The 14,177-nt window shown below is 37.9% G+C and overlaps 1 protein-coding gene across 1 annotated transcript in view; it reads right to left on the bottom strand.

Moving 5' to 3' along the window:
* Positions 1-2,103: 2,103 nt before the first annotated feature.
* Positions 2,104-14,177, bottom strand: part of LOC126248027 (structural maintenance of chromosomes protein 4-like) — a 245,003-nt gene continuing 232,929 nt past the window's right edge. The window contains exons 18-21 of the mRNA XM_049948624.1: positions 13,893-14,075; positions 13,497-13,729; positions 8,670-8,853; positions 2,104-3,779 (exon numbers count right to left, since the gene is read on the bottom strand). Coding sequence (XP_049804581.1) covers positions 3,108-3,779; positions 8,670-8,853; positions 13,497-13,729; positions 13,893-14,075 — 1,272 coding nt within the window. The 3' untranslated portion in view covers positions 2,104-3,107. The remainder of the gene's footprint in view (positions 3,780-8,669; positions 8,854-13,496; positions 13,730-13,892; positions 14,076-14,177) is intronic.

The following is a 14,177-nucleotide window of genomic DNA, read 5'->3' as shown; positions in this document are numbered from 1 at the left end:
TGGTAGTCTGAATCTATGGAATATCGCTAGTAATTATAACAACGCTGAACATTTACAGACCCAGTCAACCACATAAACAGTGATTGTCATTCACCCTTTCGGCATTATACGCTCAGCTCGTATAGACCCATCCCCTTTTGTCTGCAAGAAAGTTTATTTCTAGATGCGACGGGGATTCCCCTGGCAGAGACATCACGTACACTATGCACGCATTCCAAAATTAACTTACGATTCATACAGAAATAAACTTAGAATTTGATCAAAAATGTTCAAAAACCAATAGGGATGCGTCCAAAATCATAAGAGTAATCGATAGACCAATGCTAGGCGCTCTATGAAACAAGGTCTTTTTCCTCAATAACATGAATGAGGGATACAGCAAGCAGAGAATAATGAAAGTGTGTTACAACAGTGCATTGAAAACTTTAATAATACCTGCTACTACGAACAGCGACACCTAGAGTTCCACTGACTGGCTCTGAGGTAAGAGGTGTTTGCCCATCACCTGATTAGTGCGTAGTGTACTGTAATAGACCTCTTACGTCTATTAAATATATAACTTGTGAATTTCTTTCGGTAAACTTTTTCCTGTTGTGAGATTAAGGAACCAAAGGATATGTTATTTCAGTCACGTAATATTTTGAGATAAGCAATGATAAGGGGGAAACTTTTTCGGATATGATAATTCCTTGTATTTCAATTACCAAAGTAACACTGGCCTGAAGAGAAATTAAGGAAAAATTTTTTTACACGTTAACAGATATACAAAAATTTCAGAAGTGTTAGATTAAATTTGTAAGAGAGACATTCTCAACTTCATACTTGTCACAAGTTAAATATTGACACAAATGCATGAAAACCATTTCCGGATGCTTATAGATGGGAAAAAAATGCAATACAATAATTTAAAAACGTTCGTTGCTGAGCAAGATATTTTGGTAATCAGGTGGACAACCGTGGGTGGGGGGAGGGGGGGGGGAGTATGCTGCAAAATCAAGTGATTTTGATATATGGCGGTGTAAGTTTGAAGCTGTTTATCAAAGGGAAAATTTCGTTTTTCACGTGCTGAGAGAGATTCGAGAGATCTATATCACACATGAATGAGATTTTTGTGCAGCATAGAGGCTAAAAAGTGATTTTCTATCAATACAGAGAGCAATGTACCTGCAGACAGTACTTGACGCAACCTTGAATGCCTCAACGCTAGACCTTAAACATCAAGTCTCACGTACCTTAAATGAGACTATAACGGAGAAATTATAGTTTTTGTATCATTGTTACCAAAACAGGTGAGAGAGTGGTTTTCTGGTTATCATACCTACTAGCAACATTATTGGAGTACAATATCACATGGAGAACCAAAGCAGCACTGAAGTATGAAGCTGTTTTATCTTTATTGGTTACAAGAGCATATTATTGTAATGTCTTGTGGTTAACAAGAGCTATGTAGTTGCTGAAAGACTGAGTACATTTACTGCAAGTGATCTGATTCATAATGACCACCTTGAATTAGTTAACTTAATGGTATAGACACTAAACAATAATAATAACAACAACAATAATAATAGTAATAATAAACACAGCCATGTATGGACTGAACTGAATTTCATTGCTTCAATTTGGCTGTTCTCAGATTAATCCAACTCGGTTACCATTATCTTTCCTAATGGTTATACTGTCATTAGGGACTCTTTCCTAATATGAAAAATTCATTTTTATATTATTATTTCGTATCACAATTCTCTGAGAGAGGTTGTTCAGGTGTGCTCTGAATACGTATGTATTTGTGTTGATCTGTTTGTATATCACTTTTTCCAAGTCAAGAGATTAGGGACCATCCTGGCATTTGCCTAAATGAGCATGGAAACCCACCTAAGCCCCTCACTCAAGTTAGTCCATGTACAAGAACAATGGTCATTAATTCTCAGTACAGGTTCGATCTGGGTCTCGCTCAACACGTGCGTGAAGTTATACAAGCGTATGTAAAATGTACGCACGCACATGCACTACAGTCAATGTAAAGTTGTTTTTAAAGTAAAACATATCAAAATGCATTTTCATTGAATATTTAATATACTTTTTTTTTTTTTTTTTTTACACAGACAGCATTTATTATTTAGTTTAACACAAACAGTCTTACTACATTAAAAACTGCTTTTGAAACTACATTTTTTCAGTGTCAATTCTACAAATTTTATATACCAATAATAACTAATTTTCTACTTTCATTGCATGCTTGAATCTAAGGTAATACAGTTTGTTTTCATTCCATCTAGTGATCATGAGCATAAAAAATTCAGTTTTTCCTGGAGTGTTAAAATGAGGACATGTTACCACTTACATCAGCAGTGATAGCTGTAACACTGTAAAGTTGTTTTTAAAGTGAAGCACATCAAAATTAATCTTAGATGAATATTTAATCTAACAAGGACATCAATTTTTCACCGAGATCACAAAAAGAGCATTTATTACCTTCTTTAATAAAAAGCAGTGTCACTACATTACAAACTGCTTTGAAAACTACTTGATTTCTGTGTGTATTCCATATATTTTATATATGAGTAATAGCTAATTTTCTACTTTCATTGCACACTAGATTCTAGGTTATACAGTTTCTATGTTTTCATTCCAACTAGTGATCATTACCAAAAAATGTAGTTTTTTCTGGAGTGTTGAAAGAGGACAAGTTATCACTTACATCAACAGTGACAGCTATCAATTTTTGGTTTCACACCCATGAGATCTTAATGATCATGGCAGATAGTCAAAGCTACAACTTCAAGTCCAAATGTAATTTATACTAGTGCACATCTTTTTGTGATTCGAAGTTTGTCTTTGAATTAGTTTATCAGTCCCATGACATATAGTGCAATATTTGAAACAGAAGAACGTACAAGCACCATACTTCAAGTACTGCAAGTTGTAAACTATACATAATTAATAAAAATGTGTTATGTACAACATAATGAAATAGAGAGAGGTTCACAATCATAACGAATTGTTACTTGTACTGCATTATAAAATGAAAGGAAAGTGCACCAAGGGAATGGAAGTTATTACAACCGGAAGTGTGCCGTTGAGTGTGGTGTCGTACCGTTCAGTAATTGTCAGTCTGACATTTCTTCTTTTACACTAAGACTGGCTGCATCAATTTCTGTCTTCATCTCCTGGCCTTCATCCTTTATAAGGTTTTCTTGGTTATGAAGATCTAGATCAGCATAAGAGATTTTTTTGGCTACTTTCGTTTTACCATTATGAATACCAGTTCCTTCCCTCTTCCGTTCCTTCTTCTTGACCCTCATTTCTTCCATCAATGCAGCATATGCATCTTGATTATAAGCAGCATCAATACCAGATCTTCTCCGAATTCGTTCTTCTATTTCTTGTCTGGTAGGAAGTACTGGAGAGCTCTTTTCAAGCTCCTTCATCATGGCACTGAAAGCAGTTTGGAGCACAATTTGTAGTGAAGGTTGAGCACCATTATCTCCAATTCTCTTTACTTTGACTCTTCTCTTTAGTGCTTTTCTGTTGTTTGGAAGGTCCAGCAATCCATCGTCATCTTTCACTGCTTCCTCATTTTCATTTTCTACAATTTCATATTCAATTTCCTCCTCCAGCAATTCTCTTCGAACAGGAGCTTCTATCGCATAGACATCAGGATTTATTGTTATACTTTTTGTACAATCAAACACCTTGAAAATGCCCACAAGACGATCAGCAAGTTCAAACATATTTGATCTTAAAGAAATAACTATGAATTGTGAATTCTTGGTGCGGTTCTGTAAACACAAACGGGAAAAGAGTTATAATGACTTGTCAACTTTGAAATGAAGCAGGTTCCATAATAATACAGTATAAAGTTTGAAAATTTTGAGTATAATAAATCAAATGAAAAGTAACACAAAATCAAAGCACACCGATTTTCATTAAGTACAATCTAGAAATAAAATCAGAAAGGAGCAGCTTATGTATCTCTGATATATGCTTAAACATTTCTGGACCACATTCGTAATTTTAAAGTATCTTCTTTTATAAAATATTGCAAGAACTCTCATTGGAAACCTTTCTTTTGAGACAGACTCAAAACATTCTTGTGTTATTCTCTGTTTATTTGACAAGACACACGAAAGTATTAAGGTGACAACAAAGAGTATGGTGGGGACAACAGTTAATATACACATTTTCGAGATGGTGATACCACATGTTTTCCTACCTATTGTTCCCACACAATTCAGAGAAGCTTTTGGTGGTGGTGTGCCCACATCTGTGACCACCATGATGTCAACATTCATATTAGTTGCCACCAGCAAGAAGGCAATATGGGGAGACCTGCTTCACTTGATGGCAGTGCCACTGCTGGACGGGTGTTCCCAGGAGCACACTGCCAGTGCGGTCCCACTCTCTTGTGAAGCTGTCCACAGTGAAGGTTCCATTCACAGATTTGAGCAGTTACTTGTTACTGTAGGACGAACATTGAATGTATCTGACTCAACCTGGACATGTGTTCTTAGTTAATGTTCTCTTATGCCTGTGTAAGTCCAGTGCTCGGCTCACTGTCATTGTATAACTTGTAGATACTACAGTATTCCTAGAGTATGATGGATTCGGCACTTGTTCAGTTGTTAGAGCAGCAGCAGCTTACTCGACAACAACAGCACATAGATTTGCTCTGTCAATTGGTTAGGAATTCACAAAGAGCCACAGACCTACACACCTCCCTTCCACATGTTTAAGTGCTGCCCCAGCTTTTCCATCATTGCAGGAAGCAAAGTTAGACTAGTAAGCTTATGCGTGTCATTTGCAGCAACATTTCGCAGTGTTTCTGGCAGAGGATCCGTCTTTGCAAAAGTCTTTCTTCTTGTCTTGGATTGAGGCCAAAACATTTCATTTGCTTTGAAAACATGCTCCACTGAATGAGCCAGTGACATTTCCTGAAATGTGTCAGCTGCTAAGTGCATATATCTTAAGCAAACCCACATCATTGCTGCCCATATGGAGTTTCACCTGTGACAAAAGAAACTGGGCCAGTCCTATTGGGCTTGGGTGGCCAACCTCCACAGTTTAAGTTGGGAGTACAAATATATTTTTGCCTATGCAGACACTCCGATATGTGATGCCATCATAAGTTCTGCTCTGAACACAAGCATTTGACGTGTCTTGTCAGCAACAGAACAGTTCGAGGACACAGTATGTGCATTTCTGCTGCAAAAGCGTCATTCACAGGCACCCTCATCAAGCTCATAGGGTTCATGCTGTTCACTGTCTGATGGTACCCCATTCGACACAGGTTCCCCTTCTGACCTGACCGTTTCCGTGCGCACGCCCATAGCTGCTGCCCACATCCGCAGGTACGGTGCACGACTTGTCAAACAAGGCCACCTGACAGCTGCTTGCTGTAGCAATCCGCATGGCTAATCCTCAGTCGCGGTTGTTGAGTTTGCTAAGTCTGTACTGCTACACCAATGCACAGAAAGGAGCACAAATGTCCCCAACCATTCCATTTCCAGATCGATACCAACGCCACAGTGTGTTTATTGAATCTTGAAACATATCAACACTTACGTAGCCCCGCTTTTTCCTCAATAGATCATCATTCGTTTGGTTATGGTGAGCCGCCCCATTCCATTTTGTGGCCGGTTCATGACTAACATTGCGTATCAGCACGTCACAAGGGTAACCACATTTTTGGCAATTGACAGTGCGATGTCTGAAAACATTTCTGGTCTCTAAACATTAATGGTTTATGGACTTATCACTCAGGATTCTGTGAATCTTTTCATTAACTTCATTCCGTCCATTCGTCTGACAAGCTCTGCCACAACCCTGGGCCATGTTTTTGCTTGGAATGAGTGCTGCAATGGACTAAGAGTTTCTCATCACCCTTAAACCTATGGCCATTCCAGTGTTTTCATGCTTGGCCTCGTTCTTGCCCTAGAACAAGATGCCAAGGACAAATTAGACAGGTTCCAAAACCTGGACATCATTGAACCAGGTCATTCTAGGCAGTGGGCTACACCTCTGGCGGTTATACATAAGCCTACAGGGGCACTTCAATTGTGCAGGGATTTTAGGTACATCATTAACACCAATTTATAGTTGATAGCTACACCAATCCATGCACCAACGAAATTATCATGAAGCTAAGGCAGTGCGTTTTTCTGAAGTTTACTTGGTAGCTTTGTTTCAATTCTGCCTCTAAATGAATTATGGTTGTTAACACTCCCTTCACATTATAATGATGCATGTGCCTGCCTTTCAGCACCTTGAGGACACCTCCCATTTTTCAGATTTTTAGAAAAGCTCACACAGGATGTCCCATGCTCAGCAAACTACCTTCATGATGTCATTGTCACTGGTTCCTCAGAGCAGGAACCTCTTGCTAACCTTTGTATCCTGTTCACTGAACTGCAACAGGCAGTTTACAATTTGCAAAAGTCAAAGTTTTTCACACAGAAATCAAATATCTGGTCCACATTCTTCGAAGGGCAGAGTCAAACCTATAGAAGAGCATGTGGCAGAGATTGTCAAAATATCTCCACTATGCAACTTGAAAGAACTCCAGTTATTCAAAATTTCTCTCCAATACAGAACACTTGTGTAAAATGGATATTCCTTTCGTCCAGTCAGCGGACTGCAACAGAGCTTTCACTGGCACCAAATCGCCATGCCTCAATACTTTTACCCCGGATGAAGAACTTTTGGATCGCAAAAATGCTGACAGTTCTGAACAGTTTATTGTGTGCGCCAACAAGATGACAACCAAACAATGCAATTATTCTCTAATTGAACAGGACGATATGGCCATTGTGTACATAGTCTGAAAGTTCCAAGTCTTCCTCTGTGGCCATAAATTCCATCTCATCACAGACTGTAAGCCACCTGTGGCTCTTTTTGGCCCTCATTCACACCTTCCCAACAGGACTGCGCAACGACTCTAGCACTGGGCTTTGTTTGTAAGTGCATATCAGTATAAGAGTCACTACAGATTGAAAGCACAGCATGAAAATGCAGCAACATTACTGCACATTCCCACAGGACCTGACCAGGTCTTTGACAAATATGAGGTTTCCTGTTTTCAGATTGATGGCTGTTTGCAGAAAATGATGAATTGACTTCCGGTAACTACCTAATGCACAGCCCAGGCCACCTGTCAGAATCCTGTGCTCCATCATGTGGTCCAGCTTGTGTGCGATAGTTGGGCACGTGTCCTGTCTCCTCCATCACTGGCTGGCAGCTGCCAATGGCACACTTCTCCTTAGCACCGAATCAGATAACCCCAGTGTCACTGTTGTCCCTCGATTCCTGTGAGTTCACATACTTGCTCTCCTACACCATGGCCACTGGAGCACAATCCACATGAAAGTAACTGCACAGCGATTTGTCTACTGGCCTGGCACTGATTTGGAAATTGAGGTCGTTCGTGACTGCCTATGTTGAGTCGAGCAGCAGATGGCACCACCACAGACCTTCCACTGCCCATGCCAAGTTATCCGTGAGACCACACTGGAGGAGATTAGTGTTTAATGTCCCATTGACTACGAGGTCAATGGAGACTGAGCATACACTTGGATTAGGGAAAGATGGAGAAGGGAATGAGCGATGCACTTTCAAAGGAACTGTCCAGGCATTTGCCTTAAGTGATTTATGGAAATCTCGGAAAACCTAGGCTGGATGCAATTTTGAACCACTGTCCTTCGAAATGCAAGTCCAGTGTGCTAACCACTGCGCTACCTCACACGGTGAGAGCTCATATAATGAAACAGTGCGCACGCGCGCGCACACAAACCTACCTCTAAGAAAGTAATCATCAAAAACCTAACCAAGTTCTCCATATTTTTTACATAAATTTCAACAACTCTGCACCTTTACTAATGAGTTGCTACATTTACTCTTTCATTATGTACTAAATATCTGCCCTATGTCAACTTCTATGATAAAAAGGTATTTCCTGTAAGACTGTTTTAGATAATCTGTCAAAACCTATCATTATTGTATATTCCAAAGCTATTCCTGATATTTTCAACTCATAGAAATTATAGTGTGTTTTAATGTTCATTGTAATGAAATACAAATTTTTACTCAACACACATTCGAAGCATATATTGCCTTAAGATTTTTAATGGAAACATTTGTATATTTCTAAACTCTGATGACATAGTAAGCAAATTTGCCTCTACTGAATGATAAAAAAATAATCTATTCCTGCGTGCATTGAACAGCACAATACACTATCATACCATGAAGAGCATTTCACCGGCATTGTGGAACAGATGTAGGTAATGCATAAATGTGCATTACATCTTTTAATATTTTAATTGCCATCAGTATTTCATGTCTAACTCAAAACCACCTCATCTCATCTCACTACTGGTTTCCAAAAACATATTACATCTGAATTATGCAAATGCAATTCTAGAAGTAAATGAAAACAAAATCCATCTGTTAATACCATGTTTTTAAAAAACATAGTTGACAAAATGCTTGACCAAGGAAAAAGAAAGTGTTTCTGGATTAACTAGGGGCTCAACTTTTTTTTGTTTTTTAAGTGCATTATGGATGAAAGAATGAAAATTTTCATGATTGAAACTATGTTTCGATATATCATCTACAATATACTCCATATGGTAAGTGTCTTCACAATAGATTAATAACAACAAATGCAAGCTTACCTTAATGTAATTACCCACAATTGACACATTTTTGAAGTCCAATGCTGCATCGATTTCATCCATAACAAACAATGGAGAAGGTTTGTAAAAGTGCAGAGCAAATATCAGTGCAAGTGATGACAATGTCTTCTCACCACCTGATAAATTTGATATGTTCTTCCATGACTTCTGTGGTGGACGAACACTATGATAAAGATAAATAACTGTCAAAACTTTGAATACATTTCTTGTGTAGTGTGTTGAGTTTTATTCTCACTAAAATCTTCCCAGTTGCAAATATCGACAACTAGCAGCTTTTTATACATTGTACTGCAAACTGGGAAAGAAGTATGCAGTAAGTAAGAACAAAAATATTTAAGCATCTACTAGAAACTGGGTAACAACACAAGGTGGAAATTGACAGACCAAACTCTGGGAACTATGAGAAAACTAGTGTAAATACTCCAACTTCATTAGTTCATTTGGAAAGAGCAGTGTAATTTCATTGACTGTAGTCGATCAGGAAACAGTTTTAACAATGTACAGCATTAAAAAGAAAAACAATTCTATCGCCAAATAATTTTGTATCTTCAACACACACACACACACACACACACACACAAACTTTCAGTGACAATGTGGTCACCAATGTGTACGAAATCTTTCACTGGATGCTCCAACTGCAGCTTTTACTGTGACGAAGCAAGTAAATTTTCAGTGTTATCACCCTTACTCAGATCTGGTATGTCAGATTCATTTCCTTGGTATGCTTGAATGAATCCAGCTTTCTGAAAGTAGTTTGAGATGGACACCTTCACCTCTGTCTATATCCTGGCAATATAGTTCAAAGCATCTAAAATTGACACTTTAAGGAAGGCTGGGCCTTTCCCAGCCTCCACAGTTAATTGCTTCTGCTCAACGGCTTTCTTGTGGTATGTTCTGGAAGCAGCATGGATAATACCCAAATCTAAGGGCTGTACTTTGCTTGCGCAGTTTGGTGAGACTGACTGCACATTATACTTATATTTTTTATAATTCTCATGTCATCCACACTTTTTTTGCACTGTTGTTCGTAGGCAATGTTTTTACATTTTTTTGACAATGTGCTTTTTATTCAGCAGTCAAAAACAGTAATTTTTTCAGAGTTGTCAGCATTTGTACCTAGTTTTACTGTAAGGCAAACTTTACTTTGTTTCTCTCCATGGCAATTTTCACCTCTAAAGAAGAAGTGTTTGATTTGGAAGGATGCTTAAAAGGAAACTAGTTTCTTCTATGTTGCAAATGTCCTTCCATTTAAACTGCTTTAGCAGTTTTGTAATCTACCACTCCACCATCCAATAACAGATTTTATGTTTACACTGTATCCTTATCACATACAGTTTTGTACACTACATTAGACTGTTTCTTGAACCTATCCACTCTTAAAATGTGGAGAAGTCCTCTGTTCGAAGCATATTGATGAACTTCAATGCCTTTTTGAATATTGTGCTGTTCACAGGGATGAATGAAGTGCGTTCTGCCTGAAACCGGTTCTTTGTAATTTCTTCGATCATCGAGTTATTTAGAGTGACGAGCAATTTCATCTTTTTAAATTGGCAAACTTACTTTCATTTTCCAAAACACAGTCTCTGTTTTTGATGGTGTTCAGCATTGACACTAGTATCCCTGAACTCTGTCGTCTTGCAATGTTGAACTGATTAACCGTTTCAAGAATTTTTACTGTCCCCCCTTCTATAAAAGATCAGTAATTAGGAATTTATATTTGCAATGGAAACAACTTTGTTTTCAATATGTAATAAGAAGTAATAAGACAACCATTTTTATAAAAATAACAGGAGTGTTAATTAGCATATATTTGGTGAATTTTATATTCAATTGAAGTAGGTACTAGAACTGAATGGGAAACAGAAGAAGAATGGAACAAGACTCGAGCCATCTCTTATTTTCCCCATCTTCGTGTAGTTTACACTTCACAGAAATGCTCGTAGAACATGCATTTTCATTAACAGTATGAATCTGTCAGAAATTGAACCCAGCATCCACATGACAGCCCGGCACAATAACACAGAATCATGCTGCTTCCCAAAAATTCAACATTACTCGAGAATTTTTGAGAACTACATTGAACAGCTTTGGCAGATAACACTGGCGGGGGGGATTGAGCGTTTCCTGCACTTCACTTCATGAGTGAATTCATACTAAATTTGGGTCAAGTAAAACTAATGTGAGAATGAAAAATTTTCCAGGTTGATACATTCCATATTAACAGATTAAGAGAAAAAGACACAGTTCAATTACATGTGCTAACAACATTGAAAGTATATTTGAATTTTTTTAAATGGTAGTTATACTTAAAGAGTTCTAAATTGCTGGAAGAATACCTCACAGATGGTTGGGTCTGAAGAGAACCATGTGGTAGCTGCATGAAATTGTATTTTAGCTTGCCTCTTGTAACAAGAGTTCCAGAGCATCCCTACACAAAAACCTACATTAATCCACAAACATTGCTTCATTACAATGGCCCTGGTATCTTTGTTCCCTAACAGAAATATCCTGATGGAATCTTTCTCCATGTTCATCACTGACAGCTCCACAACTAGGAAGGAAAAAGTCTAGGTGGGAGTGGAGAAAATGGATTTTAAGGGACATGTTGAATCCAAGGTTATGGTATTTTCGCAAGACCACTCTCACCAAGTGAGTTTATTTATGATCTCTCCCTGCCTAAAAATCCACGAACTCCCTTTAAGGCTTCCCAAGCTTCCTTTTCTTTCCCCTCCAAAATGTGGTCAAATACAGGATCCTTTATAGGTTCTTGAACTTGGGGCTCAATGAAAATACCTTCCTTTAGCCTTTGTATCACTTAATTTCAGAAATTTCTCTTATGTTCTTAAATGCTTGTCCTTGGCTCGTAATCCTTGACAAAATTTTTCATCCAGCCCAGCTTGATATGCAGGGATGGAAGAATAACATCTTTTGAGTCCATGGGAGGCTTGGGTATGAAATTTTTCTCACTAGGATTAAGATTTCTCGCAGGCTAGTCTGCTTTAACATAATGCAATTTCCTATCCCTACTGTCCCACATACATAAGAAGCGGCAATGTTTTGTGTACCCCAGTTGCATTCCTAAAGTATGGCAATGGTGACCACCACAGATTTTCCACTTGTGTTCACGATTTTGATTTAGGCTTGGAGCGCTGTCATATTTGCATCATATTTGCACTTGTTTCCTTCATGTGAACTGCATGACCAACAGGAATAGAAGAAAGATGGCTCCCACTGTGAAGTAACACAGCTTTCAAACTAAGCTTGAAGGAGTCTATGAATAAGCCCCATTCAGTTGTATCTTGGATCAAGTTCAGAGATTTCATCAAGCCATTAATATCGCATCAAGTAAGATTGTTTTTCTTCTCCAAAAAGGGAAGCAGTTCCATGTGACTTTTCTGTACTGTGAGACTGTGACATAACGTTCAAGAAAATTCGATTGCTGTAGGCAATTCCACTTGACTCAATCGGTGTGTTTTATCATCATTTCCCCTCAAAATCAGGGTCACAGGATGTGGAAGGCTTGCTTGGTTCTGGTTCTTCTTCTCATTGTTACACACTGTCTTTATTTCCTATTTGAAGCACACTATTTTCAGGTGGAGTAGAAACTGGTAAACTACCCAAATGCAAAACAGGTCAATTAGCAGATCAAAGACTCTGGTACTGAACACTTCTTTTCTTCATAGACAATCCTGCCTTTATAGGTGGAGTCAAACAGAAGAAGCAGGCATCTGTATGGTTTGTAGGCTCAAACCAAACCACAGGCACAGCAAGAGCCATAGATCATTTCTTATTTTTCAGCCATTCTCGCAGTGTAACTGAACATGCGTTGCATATATGTGGAACCCAAGACTTATCCTAGTGCCCTACTTTCATACTGAAATAATGCTGATAGGCAGTTTTCACAAGAGGCATCAGATTGTGTTTCTGTGAGGACAATGTTATTTCACCAAGAATGTAACAAATTATTCATCTTATTTACACATTTTTGTGAATTTCACACTACAGAAGTACTCTAAAACTAGAAATTCTGCTTCAGTCACAGCAGAAACTATATGAAACTCAGAGCAACAGTATCTATGTTTATGACTTACAAACATAGTAAGAGCATTTGTGTTTTGTTATTGGACAGATGTGCCAACTCCAAAAACAAAATTTCCCCCAAACTCAAAATGTTTACTATAAAAATGAAATGTCATTATCTCCAAAGCAGTACCTAATTTGTCATTTTTATCATGAGTTTGTAATTCAGCAGATGGAAATACATACAAATTAATTATTTGTGAGCCCGAAGCATTTTCATTGTTGGCCAGTGTAATTTGAGTTGTGAGCTTCATGTATCATAAATATAAAGAGATTACGGAAGTCCAATTGTGTGCGGTCTCTTCATTATTTTAACAGAAAATAACATAGCCCCCAATTTCACAACCTAAACACAGTTTATTTGGGAACCATGTACACTTGGCAGTACTTTTATTATAGAAGCAACTAGAGTAATGGAAAATGTTGGTGGAATATAAATAATGAAAGGAATAATGGTAACAACTCCAGGTATAGTTGGAACATTCAGTCACCAACAGCACAGCAGAATATTTAATATGATTGACCATTTACAAATGCACAATTACTGTTATACAAAAGGCAATAACTTTTTATTTATGGAAGTATAAAAACCAATAAATTTATCTGCAGCTGCTACACCATATCTGACATGTAAAACATAATCCCATTAGAAAAGTATATTGCTAGAAGTACAAAGTGCTTAACGTACAAGCAGTTTAAGAAACCCTGTACCACAAATGTTACCTGAAAACTATTCCTTCTGTGAAGGGATCCATTGAATCAACAAGCTCAAATTCAGCATCCCCACCAAGGGTTATCATCTGATACAGTTCCTTCAGTTTCCTGGTTATGATAGTGTATCCAGTCATAAATTCCAGAATGCGTTGTTTTCTTGCTTCATCATAGAGAAAAAGAGCTTTTTCTTGTAATAGCCTAACCTCATCAAGCTCTGCAAAACGTTCCAGGAACAGCCTCTCCTAGACAGTTAATTTCATTGCAACAGTGTTAACATTTGTTCAGTCATCACACAACTGAGCAGATAAGCTGAAAAATCTTAACTATTTAACGAAGGGGCATGAATACCGCTTCTGAGCAATGGTTATGTACAAACACACACTATTCAACGCAACATATCCTCACCTTTGCCATGTACTCCTCTAATATTGCAAAATCAGGTTTCTCTTGTGGTAGTGTACCTTCCAATACAGCAAGCTTATACTGCAGTTGGCTTACATCGAGTTGGTCAATTTGCTCATCTGTCAAAGTAGGAAGCTGAAGGTTTACTGTTTCACCAGGAATTGGGTTCATTTTTAAGGACTTCATCTGAAAATAACAAAGGCAATGTATAGAAACACTTTCCATATTTTCTGACACTGTAAATGTGGTTTGTCAAAACAGCATGCCAATGGACATTACTGCATGTAA

Source organism: Schistocerca nitens, chromosome 3, assembly GCF_023898315.1.
Source record: "Schistocerca nitens isolate TAMUIC-IGC-003100 chromosome 3, iqSchNite1.1, whole genome shotgun sequence".
Taxonomy (NCBI): domain Eukaryota; kingdom Metazoa; phylum Arthropoda; class Insecta; order Orthoptera; family Acrididae; genus Schistocerca; species Schistocerca nitens.
The sequence above is the reverse complement of the archived record's forward strand: the minus strand, read 5'-3'. Positions and strand labels throughout refer to the sequence as shown.